A 16352-nucleotide genomic window follows, 5' to 3' on the forward strand; every position below is an offset into this window, starting at 1 on the left:
TCTCCTCAAGACCCGGAGTAAAATCGCACACGTAAATTCAGAGAAACCTTCACCAGCGACCAAATAATAGAGACGAAGGGGATAATGCTTAACGTATGTGAGCCCCATAAATACTGAAGGATGATCCAAAGTCAAAGTCAAGTCCCTGAGTGAGCTTTCTTCAAAGGACCGTCCGTCGATTCAGATCGACGCGCATCTTTCGCACAGTTAATTTTCAACACTACCACATCTCGCCATGTCTGGTCGCGGAAAAGGCGGTAAAGTCAAGGGAAAGGCAAAGTCTCGTTCGAATCGCGCCGGACTCCAGTTCCCCGTCGGTCGCATACACAGACTCCTGCGCAAGGGAAACTACGCCGAGAGGGTGGGCGCTGGTGCGCCGGTGTACCTGGCCGCCGTCATGGAATACCTCGCCGCCGAAGTACTCGAGTTGGCGGGAAACGCGGCCCGCGACAACAAGAAGACCAGGATCATCCCTCGTCATTTGCAGCTCGCCATCCGCAACGACGAGGAGCTGAACAAGCTGCTCTCCGGTGTCACCATCGCCCAGGGAGGAGTGCTGCCCAACATCCAGGCGGTGCTCTTGCCCAAGAAGACTGAGAAGAAGGCGTAAAAAAAAATAAATAAAAAAAAAAAAATCGTATCTTCTATGATTACATGCAATAATCCATCTATCGTCGTACAAAAGGCCCTTTTCAGGGCCGCCATTTTTATTCAAATCCGACTGGTAGCGAACGTGTCGAGCTCGTTATTGTTGCTTATAAAATTGATTGAAATAATTATTCATCGAAAGTAGGTAGTATTCAAATTGTTATTATTATAGGTATTAATTAGCAATGAATGCGCACAGAGAGAACTGTCCATATTACAATAAATGTTCTGGAAATTCAAAATTTGAAAATACATCTAAAATAAGTAAGTAGGTAGGTAGGTATATAATTTCGTAGTAATTAATGAGGAGATAGAGATGCGATGTGTCGATCTCTTGTTTGTTTAAACTACTCGTATGGTGTGGCGGTTTCAGTTTTAAATAGTTTTGTAGGATAATGATTGTGATATATGTATTTATATAGGTGAGGAGCATCTATTGATTATATCTATATAACGTGTTTAGCGACATTATTATAATTAATTAATTAATTAATTAATTGTGGTAGATGGACGGCGAGATAATATGACAAGGTATGGATGGTGGTGGACTGACGGATAGAAAACGCGTTTTGATAAGAGATTGGTGCGTTTTCTAAAATAATAGGTAATATAAGGAGGCTGTTTAATTAATATTATGTGGGTAGATATTATTTAATGAATCTCGCCTCACACACAACGCACTACGTACGCAGCGTTGCGTTATTATTAGATGGTGAGTATATTTTATCTAATCAACTGCTTAATTGATCAATTACATACAACAAACGCAATATTACTAACAAACCTATTTTTATCCAAAAATAGTGGAACACGCAGGATGATAATAATATATTATACTTGGATAAATAGGTATATATAAATATATTATTATAGGCACATAACGGCCGATCGCTCGCTCACGGTTGCGTAAACATTCGAATGTCAAAAAATTTGCGGCCCTGAAAAGGGCCTTTTGCGATAGGTATGATAAATATTATTTTTTTTTTTTTAATTCTTAAGCGCGTTCGCCGCGGATTCGTCTCGCCAGCTGGATATCTTTGGGCATGATGGTGACGCGTTTGGCGTGGATGGCGCAAAGGTTCGTGTCCTCGAATAGACCGACGAGGTACGCCTCGCTGGCCTCCTGCAGCGCCATGACGGCCGAGCTCTGGAAGCGCAGATCGGTCTTGAAATCTTGAGCGATCTCGCGCACCAGTCGCTGGAAGGGCAGCTTGCGGATGAGGAGCTCAGTGCTCTTCTGATAACGGCGGATCTCACGGAGAGCGACCGTACCGGGCCTGTAACGATGGGGCTTCTTCACGCCCCCTGTGGCCGGCGCGCTTTTCCTCGCGGCCTTCGTGGCGAGCTGTTTGCGGGGAGCTTTTCCACCGGTGGATTTTCGGGCAGTCTGCTTGGTACGAGCCATGTCTTCTTCTTCAAAGTAGTAGGTTCTGAAACGAGCGTTCAACGAGAAGTGTGCACGCGATCCCGCAGACGGGGTGACTATATAGAGAGATCCGCTCGCTGCGATTGGTCGATGCGGTCGCCTTCGGCTGAACAGTGGGGGTGATCATTTTTGTCGGCGTATCGTTTTGAGGTCGAAATATTGCCTGAAAGTTAATTTTTTTTGAAAATATCTCTTTTTATTCTATTCCGCAATTATTAATTATAGCCGTTATCTTTATTGCGCACTCGCTTTGCGCGAAATGCGCAGCGCTGGGCGTGGTTGCGCCGCGACGCGCCAGAGCGAGACGCACTCGCCCGCGCCTTGATTTCGCAAGGAAGCGAGCGAGACGTCGCATACGCGCGAGACGAGCGTCTATAAAAGAGACGTCGCAGGGAGCAAAATTTTATAATTCGTCTAGCGGCCGCAGTGAGCGCATCGCATCGTTTCGATTTTTGACATCATCCACTTTTTGACACTCATACAAGATGACCGGTCGCGGTAAAGGAGGAAAGGGATTGGGAAAAGGGGGCGCCAAGCGTCACAGGAAGGTTCTTCGCGATAACATCCAGGGCATCACGAAGCCTGCGATCCGTCGTCTGGCTCGTCGCGGCGGAGTCAAGCGCATATCTGGCTTGATTTACGAAGAGACCCGAGGAGTCCTGAAGGTGTTCCTCGAGAACGTCATCAGGGACGCCGTCACCTACACGGAGCACGCGAAGAGGAAGACCGTCACCGCCATGGACGTCGTGTACGCCCTGAAGAGACAGGGTCGCACCCTGTACGGTTTCGGCGGCTAAGCTGGCCAATATAATGCCTTTCATCGTATCGTCTCGTCTAGATACAATACAGACTGACTACGCATAATGATGGATGAGTGGGTTGGTTTTTATGCTACGCCCGCTTAACTATTATTATGTGAATATATCTATCTACTCACATACAAACGGCCCTTTTCAGGGCCACCATGTCTATTTCGTTCGATCCGTTTGCATTCGTATAGTATCGCAGTAATAATGCATGCAGCTGTTGTTCGGTTAGGTTAGGTTTGATTTGATTACGTTAGGTTAGGTTTGATTTGATTTGATTTGATTAGGTTAGGTTTGATTTGGTTAGGTTAGGTTTGTTCGGTTAGGCTAGGTTTGATTTGGTTAGGTTAGGTTTGTTCGGTTAGGTTGGGTTTGATTTGATTTGATTAGGTTAGGTTTATTCGGTTAGGTTAGGTTTGATTTGGTTAGGTTAGGTTAGGTTTGTTCGGTTAGGTTGGGTTTGATTTGATTTGATTAGGTTAGGTTTATTCGGTTAGGTTAGGTTTGATTTGGTTAGGTTAGGTTTGTTCGGTTATGTTGGGTTTGATTTGGTTAGGTTAGGTTTGTTCGGTTAGGTTGGGTTTGATTTGGTTAGGTTAGGTTAGGTTTGTTCGGTTAGGTTAGGTTTGATTTGGTTAGGTTAGGTTTGTTCGGTTAGGTTGGGTTTGATTTGATTAGGTTAGGTTTGATTTGATTAGGTTAGGTTAGGTTTGTTCGGTTAGGTTAGGTTTGATTTGGTTAGGTTAGGTTTGTTCGGTTAGGTTGGGTTTGATTTGATTAGGTTAGGTTTGTTCGGTTAGGCTAGGTTTGATTTGATTAGGTTAGGTTTGTTCGGTTAGGTTGGGTTTGATTTGATTAGGTTAGGTTTGTTCGGTTAGGCTAGGTTTGATTTGATTAGGTTAGGTTTGTTCGGTTAGGTTAGGTTTGATTTGATTAGGTTAGGTTTGTTCGGTTAGGTTAGGTTTGTTAACCGACTGACCCGACGTTGGCTTAATTGTGTTAAATGCCCCGATCAGTCTTTGAACGTTTTGTGTTTTCTGTCTACTTTTTTCATATATAAAATCGTTTTTTCAATTAATATTTGATAATAAAGAAATCCCGAATCCCGAGAAAAGATCGGAATTTCCCGAAATTTTTAAAATTCCCGTCGGGTAATTCCCGAAACCCAACTCTAGTCACAACTACATTATCTGAAGTCTGAACATAATTAATTTCATATTTGAACGAATAATGGAATTTTAAAAATTTCGGGAAATTCCGATCTTTTCTCGGGATTCGGGATTTCTTTATTATCAAATATTAATTGAAAAAACGATTTTATATATGAAAAAAGTAGACAGAAAACACAAAACGTTCAAAGACTGATCGGGGCATTTAACACAATTAAGCCAACGTCGGGTCAGTCGGTTAACAAACCTAACCTAACCGAACAAACCTAACCTAATCAAATCAAACCTAACCTAACCGAACAAACCTAACCTAATCAAATCAAACCTAGCCTAACCGAACAAACCTAACCTAATCAAATCAAACCCAACCTAACCGAACAAACCTAACCTAACCAAATCAAACCTAACCTAACCGAACAAACCTAACCTAACCTAACCAAATCAAACCCAACCTAACCGAACAAACCTAACCTAACCAAATCAAACCTAACCTAACCGAACAAACCTAACCTAACCAAATCAAACCTAACCTAACCGAACAAACCTAACCTAATTAAATCAAACCTAACCTAACTCAAAATCAACCAACCAAACCACCAAAATTTTATTTTGAATTTCGTGTTGATTTAAAATTTTACCTAGGTAGGTGAGTGAGTGCAATTTGCGTATTGATACGTGCTCGATATCATTCGACACCTGAATTGTGTTGGTAGCCCTGAAAAGGGCTTTTGTTTCAATAAAATGCGAGCGAACGCGTATTATTCATCTCCATCTCTATCCTCATTCATCTCGTCTATTGTCGTCGTCGTCGTCATCCACCCGAGATACCCCCCCTTCCCGGGCTGCCGTCGTCGCATCATCGTCATCGTGATGATTAGATTAGATTCGATCACGGCGTCTTACTTCTTCGCAGCGGCTTTCTTCGCGGCGGGCTTCTTCGCAGCGGCCTTCTTGGGCTTTGGCGCCTTCGGCTTCTTCGTGGGCGGCTTGGCGGACTTTTTCGCCTTGGTCGGCGTCTTGGGCTTGGCGGCCTTCTTGGCGGCGGGGGCGGCCTTCTTGGGAGAGGCAGCTTTCTTGGCGGCTGCGGCCGATCTGGCCGCGGTTTCAAGAGGGGCCGACGACTTTCTCATGGCGGTCGCGGGCTTCTTCTTTGCGGCTGCCGCCGAAGACTTGCCTCCGCCGGCTGCGGCGCCCTTCTTCTCCTTGGATGAGGCGGGGCGCGATTTCTTCGCGGCGGGCTTCTTACCGGAGGTGGAGCCGCCCGCCGATTTGGCCTTGCCGGCTTCCAGTTTGAACGAACCGGAGGCCCCCTTGCCCTTGGTCTGCACTAGGGCGCCGGATTCGACGGCACCCTTCAGGTATTTCTTGATGAAGGGCGCCAGCTTGTCGGCGTCCACCTTGTAGTTGGCCGAGATGTATTTTTTTATCGCCTGCAGGGAGGATCCGGCGCGCTCTTTCAGCTCTTTGATGGCGCTGTTGACCATCTCAGAGGTCTTGGGATGCGTCGGCTTGACCTTGGGCTTCTTCGCGGCTTTGCCTGCTGCCGATTTCTTCGCAGGGGTAGAGGGCACCGGCGAAGCGGTGACGGGTGCTGCTGTATCTGCCATCTTTGCGTTATTCGATTGATTGAATAATAGAATGAAATATAATATTAAATTATATTGTATCGCGGCGTATATTCTGCTTGCTTGCTTGCTATCTATCTGTACGATGCGCTAGAGTGAAACGACTCGAACGGCTCGCGGATTGTATACGGCGAGAGCGAGACGGGTGCCGCAGTACCGATGTGCGAACGCCGCTCTCAGAGATGATGTCCGTCTAGATCGGCGATTTTAGTCACGAATTGCACCGGCATTTTTGCTTCGATCTCTCGATATTTTTCAATTTTTCGCGGCCGCCGCCCTAGCGAGGGGGCTCAGGGGCGGGCGGTCGCGCCGCCCACCGATCTGTCTGTCGTTTCAAAGCGGGCGAATGGTCGCGAGTCTGTCCTCGGGCTCGCGGGATGCGTTTCAAATTGGAATTGTGTCCGCGCGCGCACATAACGTGTCGGGAAAATGGCCGTAGATTCGTTAAGAATTATCAGATTCCAACGATCGAGCCTTCGTCCGGCGCGTCGATATACCTCCTCGCGGTTGCGATCGGCCGCGGGCCCCTGGCGCCCCCACGGGCGTCGCGATCCGCCCCCGAGTCGGCCGGAGTTAGCACAAGACGATCGCGGCATACAAACATTACTCGTATCGGGCGAAGACGACGGCGGCGGCCCCGCGGTGCTCGATGCAGTCCGCAGTGTTCACGAAGGAGCAGCAGGCGACGATGGTGCATGGTATTGTGCACGATGGTAAATAAAGAAGCACGACATGAGAATAGAATGTTCAATTCGAATAATTACTTACCTAACAATGGATTGCGATAGGTACGGCGCGATCGGTCGCTCGCTCGCTCACTGCGCCTCCCTCCCTCCCTCCCTCCCGCGATAGATAGATATCGTAAATAAATAGTTATAATCAATTAATTAATTAATTAAATAATTAATTAAATAATTAAATATGATAATATAATATTATGAGTGTGTTTAATATGACCGATGCAAAGCATACTGGCATGTAACAACGCACATATGAGAGTAGAAAACCATAGCAGCCGAAATCGACAACCATAACCATAAGTGCGAGACCGAAACACGAATTACTAATGTCATTGTTACTATTAAGTACCTATATGAAATCAAATATGAAGACATTGGACACTGGAAGGATTATTTTAAGATATCGATCGGGGGGGGGGGGATTCGGAATAAACTATTCCCGAAATTATGTGTCATGTACGTACGTACGTACGTACCAAAAAATCTATCGTACAATGCAAAATTATCCGATTCGCATTATTTATGTATCGCAGGTCCATCCGTTGAAGGATCGATGAAAATCCTCCACGCACAGACGATAATCGAGATAACAAACAGATGTGTAATATTATGTACCTAAATCTAATGTGATATTTTCTTTTTCAGATGCACGCACGCATGCATTCACCTAAGATGTATGGATAATATTATCAATAGTATAATGATGACTTATTGTTCTACTTACTGACTTACTTAGGTGGGTACTGTTGTACTTAATAATAATAAAATAATATTCACAGATAGATTGATTCTTATTATTTTCCTATCAAATCATCCTTCGTGGCGGGCTTAGTTAGTTATCTAGTCTAGTTTATAATATGGTGTTGGATAATGATATAATTATAAGCGCAGATACAAGATAATTATTGTAACAAATATTCGTATTATTATTATTACAATAGGTAGGCAGTCAGTCGATTTATTTATTTTTCCTGCTTGGCATAATATTAATAGCGATAATGAGACTAGCGAAACATGCGATTCGATCAATTCGATTTGAAAATATTGGCGGCCCTTAAAAGGGCCTTTGCTGGTTTTTTTTCTTCTTTCTTCATTTTCATGGACTTCACTTGGAGCTGGTGTATTTGGTGACTGCCTTTGTTCCTTCGCTGACGGCGTGCTTGGCGAGCTCTCCGGGCAGAAGGAGCCTGACGGCGGTCTGGATCTCCCTGCTGGTGATGGTGGAGCGCTTGTTGTAGTGGGCGAGGCGCGACGCTTCGGCGGCGATCCTCTCGAAGATGTCGTTGACGAAGCTGTTCATGATGCTCATCGCCTTACTGGAGATTCCGGTGTCGGGGTGCACCTGCTTGAGCACCTTGTAGATGTAGATTGCGTAACTCTCCTTCCTCCTCCTCTTTGTCTTCTTCTTGTCTCCCTTGGAGATGTTCTTCTGGGCTTTGCCGGATTTCTTGGCGGCCTTTCCGCTAGTCTTGGGCGGCATGATGATCGGCGATGGGTATTACGATACAATACGGATATATAGATAGATTAGGTAGGTGCGGTGTCAATCGGCGGCGGTGGCTCGAGTGAGAATCTGCCGAAATTTTTTTTTTTTACCGCTTGCCATCGCTGTGTAGAGCGAACGGCGCGCGGCTTTGCGGGTCGCGTGATGCGGCGCACGTCTCCCGCTACGGGCGCACCGCACGCCATCACAAAATAGAGCTTTGGATATCCCTGAGTGAGCTTTCTTCAAAGGACCGTCCGTCGATTCAGATCGACGCGCATCTTTCGCACAGTTAATTTTCAACACTACCACATCTCGCCATGTCTGGTCGCGGAAAAGGCGGTAAAGTCAAGGGAAAGGCAAAGTCTCGTTCGAATCGCGCCGGACTCCAGTTCCCCGTCGGTCGCATACACAGACTCCTGCGCAAGGGAAACTACGCCGAGAGGGTGGGCGCTGGTGCGCCGGTGTACCTGGCCGCCGTCATGGAATACCTCGCCGCCGAAGTACTCGAGTTGGCGGGAAACGCGGCCCGCGACAACAAGAAGACCAGGATCATCCCTCGTCATTTGCAGCTCGCCATCCGCAACGACGAGGAGCTGAACAAGCTGCTCTCCGGTGTCACCATCGCCCAGGGAGGAGTGCTGCCCAACATCCAGGCGGTGCTCTTGCCCAAGAAGACTGAGAAGAAGGCGTAAAAAAAAATAAATAAAAAAAAAAAAATCGTATCTTCTATGATTACATGCAATAATCCATCTATCGTCGTACAAAAGGCCCTTTTCAGGGCCGCCATTTTTATTCAAATCCGACTGGTAGCGAACGTGTCGAGCTCGTTATTGTTGCTTATAAAATTGATTGAAATAATTATTCATCGAAAGTAGGTAGTATTCAAATTGTTATTATTATAGGTATTAATTAGCAATGAATGCGCACAGAGAGAACTGTCCATATTACAATAAATGTTCTGGAAATTCAAAATTTGAAAATACATCTAAAATAAGTAAGTAGGTAGGTAGGTATATAATTTCGTAGTAATTAATGAGGAGATAGAGATGCGATGTGTCGATCTCTTGTTTGTTTAAACTACTCGTATGGTGTGGCGGTTTCAGTTTTAAATAGTTTTGTAGGATAATGATTGTGATATATGTATTTATATAGGTGAGGAGCATCTATTGATTATATCTATATAACGTGTTTAGCGACATTATTATAATTAATTAATTAATTAATTAATTGTGGTAGATGGACGGCGAGATAATATGACAAGGTATGGATGGTGGTGGACTGACGGATAGAAAACGCGTTTTGATAAGAGATTGGTGCGTTTTCTAAAATAATAGGTAATATAAGGAGGCTGTTTAATTAATATTATGTGGGTAGATATTATTTAATGAATCTCGCCTCACACACAACGCACTACGTACGCAGCGTTGCGTTATTATTAGATGGTGAGTATATTTTATCTAATCAACTGCTTAATTGATCAATTACATACAACAAACGCAATATTACTAACAAACCTATTTTTATCCAAAAATAGTGGAACACGCAGGATGATAATAATATATTATACTTGGATAAATAGGTATATATAAATATATTATTATAGGCACATAACGGCCGATCGCTCGCTCACGGTTGCGTAAACATTCGAATGTCAAAAAATTTGCGGCCCTGAAAAGGGCCTTTTGCGATAGGTATGATAAATATTATTTTTTTTTTTTTAATTCTTAAGCGCGTTCGCCGCGGATTCGTCTCGCCAGCTGGATATCTTTGGGCATGATGGTGACGCGTTTGGCGTGGATGGCGCAAAGGTTCGTGTCCTCGAATAGACCGACGAGGTACGCCTCGCTGGCCTCCTGCAGCGCCATGACGGCCGAGCTCTGGAAGCGCAGATCGGTCTTGAAATCTTGAGCGATCTCGCGCACCAGTCGCTGGAAGGGCAGCTTGCGGATGAGGAGCTCAGTGCTCTTCTGATAACGGCGGATCTCACGGAGAGCGACCGTACCGGGCCTGTAACGATGGGGCTTCTTCACGCCCCCTGTGGCCGGCGCGCTTTTCCTCGCGGCCTTCGTGGCGAGCTGTTTGCGGGGAGCTTTTCCACCGGTGGATTTTCGGGCAGTCTGCTTGGTACGAGCCATGTCTTCTTCTTCAAAGTAGTAGGTTCTGAAACGAGCGTTCAACGAGAAGTGTGCACGCGATCCCGCAGACGGGGTGACTATATAGAGAGATCCGCTCGCTGCGATTGGTCGATGCGGTCGCCTTCGGCTGAACAGTGGGGGTGATCATTTTTGTCGGCGTATCGTTTTGAGGTCGAAATATTGCCTGAAAGTTAATTTTTTTTGAAAATATCTCTTTTTATTCTATTCCGCAATTATTAATTATAGCCGTTATCTTTATTGCGCACTCGCTTTGCGCGAAATGCGCAGCGCTGGGCGTGGTTGCGCCGCGACGCGCCAGAGCGAGACGCACTCGCCCGCGCCTTGATTTCGCAAGGAAGCGAGCGAGACGTCGCATACGCGCGAGACGAGCGTCTATAAAAGAGACGTCGCAGGGAGCAAAATTTTATAATTCGTCTAGCGGCCGCAGTGAGCGCATCGCATCGTTTCGATTTTTGACATCATCCACTTTTTGACACTCATACAAGATGACCGGTCGCGGTAAAGGAGGAAAGGGATTGGGAAAAGGGGGCGCCAAGCGTCACAGGAAGGTTCTTCGCGATAACATCCAGGGCATCACGAAGCCTGCGATCCGTCGTCTGGCTCGTCGCGGCGGAGTCAAGCGCATATCTGGCTTGATTTACGAAGAGACCCGAGGAGTCCTGAAGGTGTTCCTCGAGAACGTCATCAGGGACGCCGTCACCTACACGGAGCACGCGAAGAGGAAGACCGTCACCGCCATGGACGTCGTGTACGCCCTGAAGAGACAGGGTCGCACCCTGTACGGTTTCGGCGGCTAAGCTGGCCAATATAATGCCTTTCATCGTATCGTCTCGTCTAGATACAATACAGACTGACTACGCATAATGATGGATGAGTGGGTTGGTTTTTATGCTACGCCCGCTTAACTATTATTATGTGAATATATCTATCTACTCACATACAAACGGCCCTTTTCAGGGCCACCATGTCTATTTCGTTCGATCCGTTTGCATTCGTATAGTATCGCAGTAATAATGCATGCAGCTGTTGTTCGGTTAGGTTAGGTTTGATTTGATTACGTTAGGTTAGGTTTGATTTGATTTGATTTGATTAGGTTAGGTTTGATTTGGTTAGGTTAGGTTTGTTCGGTTAGGCTAGGTTTGATTTGGTTAGGTTAGGTTTGTTCGGTTAGGTTGGGTTTGATTTGATTTGATTAGGTTAGGTTTATTCGGTTAGGTTAGGTTTGATTTGGTTAGGTTAGGTTAGGTTTGTTCGGTTAGGTTGGGTTTGATTTGATTTGATTAGGTTAGGTTTATTCGGTTAGGTTAGGTTTGATTTGGTTAGGTTAGGTTTGTTCGGTTATGTTGGGTTTGATTTGGTTAGGTTAGGTTTGTTCGGTTAGGTTGGGTTTGATTTGGTTAGGTTAGGTTAGGTTTGTTCGGTTAGGTTAGGTTTGATTTGGTTAGGTTAGGTTTGTTCGGTTAGGTTGGGTTTGATTTGATTAGGTTAGGTTTGATTTGATTAGGTTAGGTTAGGTTTGTTCGGTTAGGTTAGGTTTGATTTGGTTAGGTTAGGTTTGTTCGGTTAGGTTGGGTTTGATTTGATTAGGTTAGGTTTGTTCGGTTAGGCTAGGTTTGATTTGATTAGGTTAGGTTTGTTCGGTTAGGTTGGGTTTGATTTGATTAGGTTAGGTTTGTTCGGTTAGGCTAGGTTTGATTTGATTAGGTTAGGTTTGTTCGGTTAGGTTAGGTTTGATTTGATTAGGTTAGGTTTGTTCGGTTAGGTTAGGTTTGTTAACCGACTGACCCGACGTTGGCTTAATTGTGTTAAATGCCCCGATCAGTCTTTGAACGTTTTGTGTTTTCTGTCTACTTTTTTCATATATAAAATCGTTTTTTCAATTAATATTTGATAATAAAGAAATCCCGAATCCCGAGAAAAGATCGGAATTTCCCGAAATTTTTAAAATTCCATTATTCGTTCAAATATGAAATTAATTATGTTCAGACTTCAGATAATGTAGTTGTGACTAGAGTTGGGTTTCGGGAATTACCCGACGGGAATTTTAAAAATTTCGGGAAATTCCGATCTTTTCTCGGGATTCGGGATTTCTTTATTATCAAATATTAATTGAAAAAACGATTTTATATATGAAAAAAGTAGACAGAAAACACAAAACGTTCAAAGACTGATCGGGGCATTTAACACAATTAAGCCAACGTCGGGTCAGTCGGTTAACAAACCTAACCTAACCGAACAAACCTAACCTAATCAAATCAAACCTAACCTAACCGAACAAACCTAACCTAATCAAATCAAACCTAGCCTAACCGAACAAACCTAACCTAATCAAATCAAACCCAACCTAACCGAACAAACCTAACCTAACCAAATCAAACCTAACCTAACCGAACAAACCTAACCTAACCTAACCAAATCAAACCCAACCTAACCGAACAAACCTAACCTAACCAAATCAAACCTAACCTAACCGAACAAACCTAACCTAACCAAATCAAACCTAACCTAACCGAACAAACCTAACCTAATTAAATCAAACCTAACCTAACTCAAAATCAACCAACCAAACCACCAAAATTTTATTTTGAATTTCGTGTTGATTTAAAATTTTACCTAGGTAGGTGAGTGAGTGCAATTTGCGTATTGATACGTGCTCGATATCATTCGACACCTGAATTGTGTTGGTAGCCCTGAAAAGGGCTTTTGTTTCAATAAAATGCGAGCGAACGCGTATTATTCATCTCCATCTCTATCCTCATTCATCTCGTCTATTGTCGTCGTCGTCGTCATCCACCCGAGATACCCCCCCTTCCCGGGCTGCCGTCGTCGCATCATCGTCATCGTGATGATTAGATTAGATTCGATCACGGCGTCTTACTTCTTCGCAGCGGCTTTCTTCGCGGCGGGCTTCTTCGCAGCGGCCTTCTTGGGCTTTGGCGCCTTCGGCTTCTTCGTGGGCGGCTTGGCGGACTTTTTCGCCTTGGTCGGCGTCTTGGGCTTGGCGGCCTTCTTGGCGGCGGGGGCGGCCTTCTTGGGAGAGGCAGCTTTCTTGGCGGCTGCGGCCGATCTGGCCGCGGTTTCAAGAGGGGCCGACGACTTTCTCATGGCGGTCGCGGGCTTCTTCTTTGCGGCTGCCGCCGAAGACTTGCCTCCGCCGGCTGCGGCGCCCTTCTTCTCCTTGGATGAGGCGGGGCGCGATTTCTTCGCGGCGGGCTTCTTACCGGAGGTGGAGCCGCCCGCCGATTTGGCCTTGCCGGCTTCCAGTTTGAACGAACCGGAGGCCCCCTTGCCCTTGGTCTGCACTAGGGCGCCGGATTCGACGGCACCCTTCAGGTATTTCTTGATGAAGGGCGCCAGCTTGTCGGCGTCCACCTTGTAGTTGGCCGAGATGTATTTTTTTATCGCCTGCAGGGAGGATCCGGCGCGCTCTTTCAGCTCTTTGATGGCGCTGTTGACCATCTCAGAGGTCTTGGGATGCGTCGGCTTGACCTTGGGCTTCTTCGCGGCTTTGCCTGCTGCCGATTTCTTCGCAGGGGTAGAGGGCACCGGCGAAGCGGTGACGGGTGCTGCTGTATCTGCCATCTTTGCGTTATTCGATTGATTGAATAATAGAATGAAATATAATATTAAATTATATTGTATCGCGGCGTATATTCTGCTTGCTTGCTTGCTATCTATCTGTACGATGCGCTAGAGTGAAACGACTCGAACGGCTCGCGGATTGTATACGGCGAGAGCGAGACGGGTGCCGCAGTACCGATGTGCGAACGCCGCTCTCAGAGATGATGTCCGTCTAGATCGGCGATTTTAGTCACGAATTGCACCGGCATTTTTGCTTCGATCTCTCGATATTTTTCAATTTTTCGCGGCCGCCGCCCTAGCGAGGGGGCTCAGGGGCGGGCGGTCGCGCCGCCCACCGATCTGTCTGTCGTTTCAAAGCGGGCGAATGGTCGCGAGTCTGTCCTCGGGCTCGCGGGATGCGTTTCAAATTGGAATTGTGTCCGCGCGCGCACATAACGTGTCGGGAAAATGGCCGTAGATTCGTTAAGAATTATCAGATTCCAACGATCGAGCCTTCGTCCGGCGCGTCGATATACCTCCTCGCGGTTGCGATCGGCCGCGGGCCCCTGGCGCCCCCACGGGCGTCGCGATCCGCCCCCGAGTCGGCCGGAGTTAGCACAAGACGATCGCGGCATACAAACATTACTCGTATCGGGCGAAGACGACGGCGGCGGCCCCGCGGTGCTCGATGCAGTCCGCAGTGTTCACGAAGGAGCAGCAGGCGACGATGGTGCATGGTATTGTGCACGATGGTAAATAAAGAAGCACGACATGAGAATAGAATGTTCAATTCGAATAATTACTTACCTAACAATGGATTGCGATAGGTACGGCGCGATCGGTCGCTCGCTCGCTCACTGCGCCTCCCTCCCTCCCTCCCTCCCGCGATAGATAGATATCGTAAATAAATAGTTATAATCAATTAATTAATTAATTAAATAATTAATTAAATAATTAAATATGATAATATAATATTATGAGTGTGTTTAATATGACCGATGCAAAGCATACTGGCATGTAACAACGCACATATGAGAGTAGAAAACCATAGCAGCCGAAATCGACAACCATAACCATAAGTGCGAGACCGAAACACGAATTACTAATGTCATTGTTACTATTAAGTACCTATATGAAATCAAATATGAAGACATTGGACACTGGAAGGATTATTTTAAGATATCGATCGGGGGGGGGGGGATTCGGAATAAACTATTCCCGAAATTATGTGTCATGTACGTACGTACGTACGTACCAAAAAATCTATCGTACAATGCAAAATTATCCGATTCGCATTATTTATGTATCGCAGGTCCATCCGTTGAAGGATCGATGAAAATCCTCCACGCACAGACGATAATCGAGATAACAAACAGATGTGTAATATTATGTACCTAAATCTAATGTGATATTTTCTTTTTCAGATGCACGCACGCATGCATTCACCTAAGATGTATGGATAATATTATCAATAGTATAATGATGACTTATTGTTCTACTTACTGACTTACTTAGGTGGGTACTGTTGTACTTAATAATAATAAAATAATATTCACAGATAGATTGATTCTTATTATTTTCCTATCAAATCATCCTTCGTGGCGGGCTTAGTTAGTTATCTAGTCTAGTTTATAATATGGTGTTGGATAATGATATAATTATAAGCGCAGATACAAGATAATTATTGTAACAAATATTCGTATTATTATTATTACAATAGGTAGGCAGTCAGTCGATTTATTTATTTTTCCTGCTTGGCATAATATTAATAGCGATAATGAGACTAGCGAAACATGCGATTCGATCAATTCGATTTGAAAATATTGGCGGCCCTTAAAAGGGCCTTTGCTGGTTTTTTTTCTTCTTTCTTCATTTTCATGGACTTCACTTGGAGCTGGTGTATTTGGTGACTGCCTTTGTTCCTTCGCTGACGGCGTGCTTGGCGAGCTCTCCGGGCAGAAGGAGCCTGACGGCGGTCTGGATCTCCCTGCTGGTGATGGTGGAGCGCTTGTTGTAGTGGGCGAGGCGCGACGCTTCGGCGGCGATCCTCTCGAAGATGTCGTTGACGAAGCTGTTCATGATGCTCATCGCCTTACTGGAGATTCCGGTGTCGGGGTGCACCTGCTTGAGCACCTTGTAGATGTAGATTGCGTAACTCTCCTTCCTCCTCCTCTTTGTCTTCTTCTTGTCTCCCTTGGAGATGTTCTTCTGGGCTTTGCCGGATTTCTTGGCGGCCTTTCCGCTAGTCTTGGGCGGCATGATGATCGGCGATGGGTATTACGATACAATACGGATATATAGATAGATTAGGTAGGTGCGGTGTCAATCGGCGGCGGTGGCTCGAGTGAGAATCTGCCGAAATTTGACTTGACTTTGGATATTCCTAGGTTATGGGGTTCCCGCACTTTCGTAGCTGATCCCCTTCATCTCTGGGATTTCATCTCTAGTATAGGTTTAGCTGAGTTTACGTGTGCGATTTTAGTTCGGATCTTGAGGAGATCTTTGTGAGGTTTATTTATCCTCATGACTGCAATTGGTGTTGTTGTAAGTAGTTTTTTTTTTTTTTACGTAAAAGTAAAGTAGAAAGATTTTATGATTTAAAATAGGTTAAGTGCTTTTAAGTAAAGCAAGAAGAAAAAATTTTAGAATTTCCCCCCAACATCCCCACTCGAGCCACCGCCCGGACCACCTGGACCCTCCCTCGCGATATCTCTCCACCCGCCGATCATCCGCCG

The 16352-nt window shown here is 45.6% G+C and overlaps 8 protein-coding genes across 8 annotated transcripts; 4 read left to right on the plus strand and 4 right to left on the minus strand.

The window, feature by feature from the left end:
* The first annotated feature begins 235 nt into the window (after positions 1–235).
* On the plus strand, positions 236–610 carry LOC147068828 (histone H2A). The gene has a single exon (XM_085951746.1). The coding sequence runs from the start codon at positions 236–238 to the stop codon at positions 608–610; it is 375 nt and encodes a 124-aa protein (XP_085807872.1).
* A 1032-nt stretch (positions 611–1642) lies between these two features.
* On the minus strand, positions 1643–2053 carry LOC147068829 (histone H3). The gene has a single exon (XM_085951747.1). The coding sequence runs from the start codon at positions 2051–2053 to the stop codon at positions 1643–1645; it is 411 nt and encodes a 136-aa protein (XP_085807873.1).
* A 506-nt stretch (positions 2054–2559) lies between these two features.
* LOC147068830 (histone H4) lies at positions 2560–2871 on the plus strand. Its single transcript, XM_085951733.1, has one exon. The coding sequence runs from the start codon at positions 2560–2562 to the stop codon at positions 2869–2871; it is 312 nt and encodes a 103-aa protein (XP_085807859.1).
* Positions 2872–7519: 4648 nt separating this feature from the next.
* Positions 7520–7894, minus strand: LOC147068831 (histone H2B-like). Its single transcript, XM_085951748.1, has one exon. It carries the CDS (start codon positions 7892–7894, stop codon positions 7520–7522), a length of 375 nt encoding a protein of 124 aa, XP_085807874.1.
* Positions 7895–8217: 323 nt separating this feature from the next.
* LOC147068832 (histone H2A) lies at positions 8218–8592 on the plus strand. The gene has a single exon (XM_085951750.1). The coding sequence runs from the start codon at positions 8218–8220 to the stop codon at positions 8590–8592; it is 375 nt and encodes a 124-aa protein (XP_085807876.1).
* Positions 8593–9624: 1032 nt separating this feature from the next.
* On the minus strand, positions 9625–10035 carry LOC147068833 (histone H3). The gene has a single exon (XM_085951751.1). It carries the CDS (start codon positions 10033–10035, stop codon positions 9625–9627), a length of 411 nt encoding a protein of 136 aa, XP_085807877.1.
* A 506-nt stretch (positions 10036–10541) lies between these two features.
* LOC147068834 (histone H4) lies at positions 10542–10853 on the plus strand. The gene has a single exon (XM_085951752.1). It carries the CDS (start codon positions 10542–10544, stop codon positions 10851–10853), a length of 312 nt encoding a protein of 103 aa, XP_085807878.1.
* Positions 10854–15501: 4648 nt separating this feature from the next.
* On the minus strand, positions 15502–15876 carry LOC147068835 (histone H2B-like). Its single transcript, XM_085951753.1, has one exon. It carries the CDS (start codon positions 15874–15876, stop codon positions 15502–15504), a length of 375 nt encoding a protein of 124 aa, XP_085807879.1.
* Between the last annotated feature and the right edge of the window lie 476 nt (positions 15877–16352).

Source organism: Rhyacophila brunnea, unplaced genomic scaffold, assembly GCF_057557595.1.
Source record: "Rhyacophila brunnea isolate RB1 unplaced genomic scaffold, BYU_Rbru_1.0 scaffold_248, whole genome shotgun sequence".
NCBI classification, from domain to species: Eukaryota; Metazoa; Arthropoda; class Insecta; order Trichoptera; family Rhyacophilidae; genus Rhyacophila; species Rhyacophila brunnea.

Coding starts and splice junctions, on each gene's coding strand:
- LOC147068834 (XM_085951752.1), top strand. CDS start 10,542: ATGACCGGTCGCGGTAAAGGAGGAAAGGGATTGGGAAAAGGGGGCGCC.
- LOC147068835 (XM_085951753.1), bottom strand. CDS start 15,876: ATGCCGCCCAAGACTAGCGGAAAGGCCGCCAAGAAATCCGGCAAAGCC.
- LOC147068828 (XM_085951746.1), top strand. CDS start 236: ATGTCTGGTCGCGGAAAAGGCGGTAAAGTCAAGGGAAAGGCAAAGTCT.
- LOC147068832 (XM_085951750.1), top strand. CDS start 8,218: ATGTCTGGTCGCGGAAAAGGCGGTAAAGTCAAGGGAAAGGCAAAGTCT.
- LOC147068829 (XM_085951747.1), bottom strand. CDS start 2,053: ATGGCTCGTACCAAGCAGACTGCCCGAAAATCCACCGGTGGAAAAGCT.
- LOC147068830 (XM_085951733.1), top strand. CDS start 2,560: ATGACCGGTCGCGGTAAAGGAGGAAAGGGATTGGGAAAAGGGGGCGCC.
- LOC147068831 (XM_085951748.1), bottom strand. CDS start 7,894: ATGCCGCCCAAGACTAGCGGAAAGGCCGCCAAGAAATCCGGCAAAGCC.
- LOC147068833 (XM_085951751.1), bottom strand. CDS start 10,035: ATGGCTCGTACCAAGCAGACTGCCCGAAAATCCACCGGTGGAAAAGCT.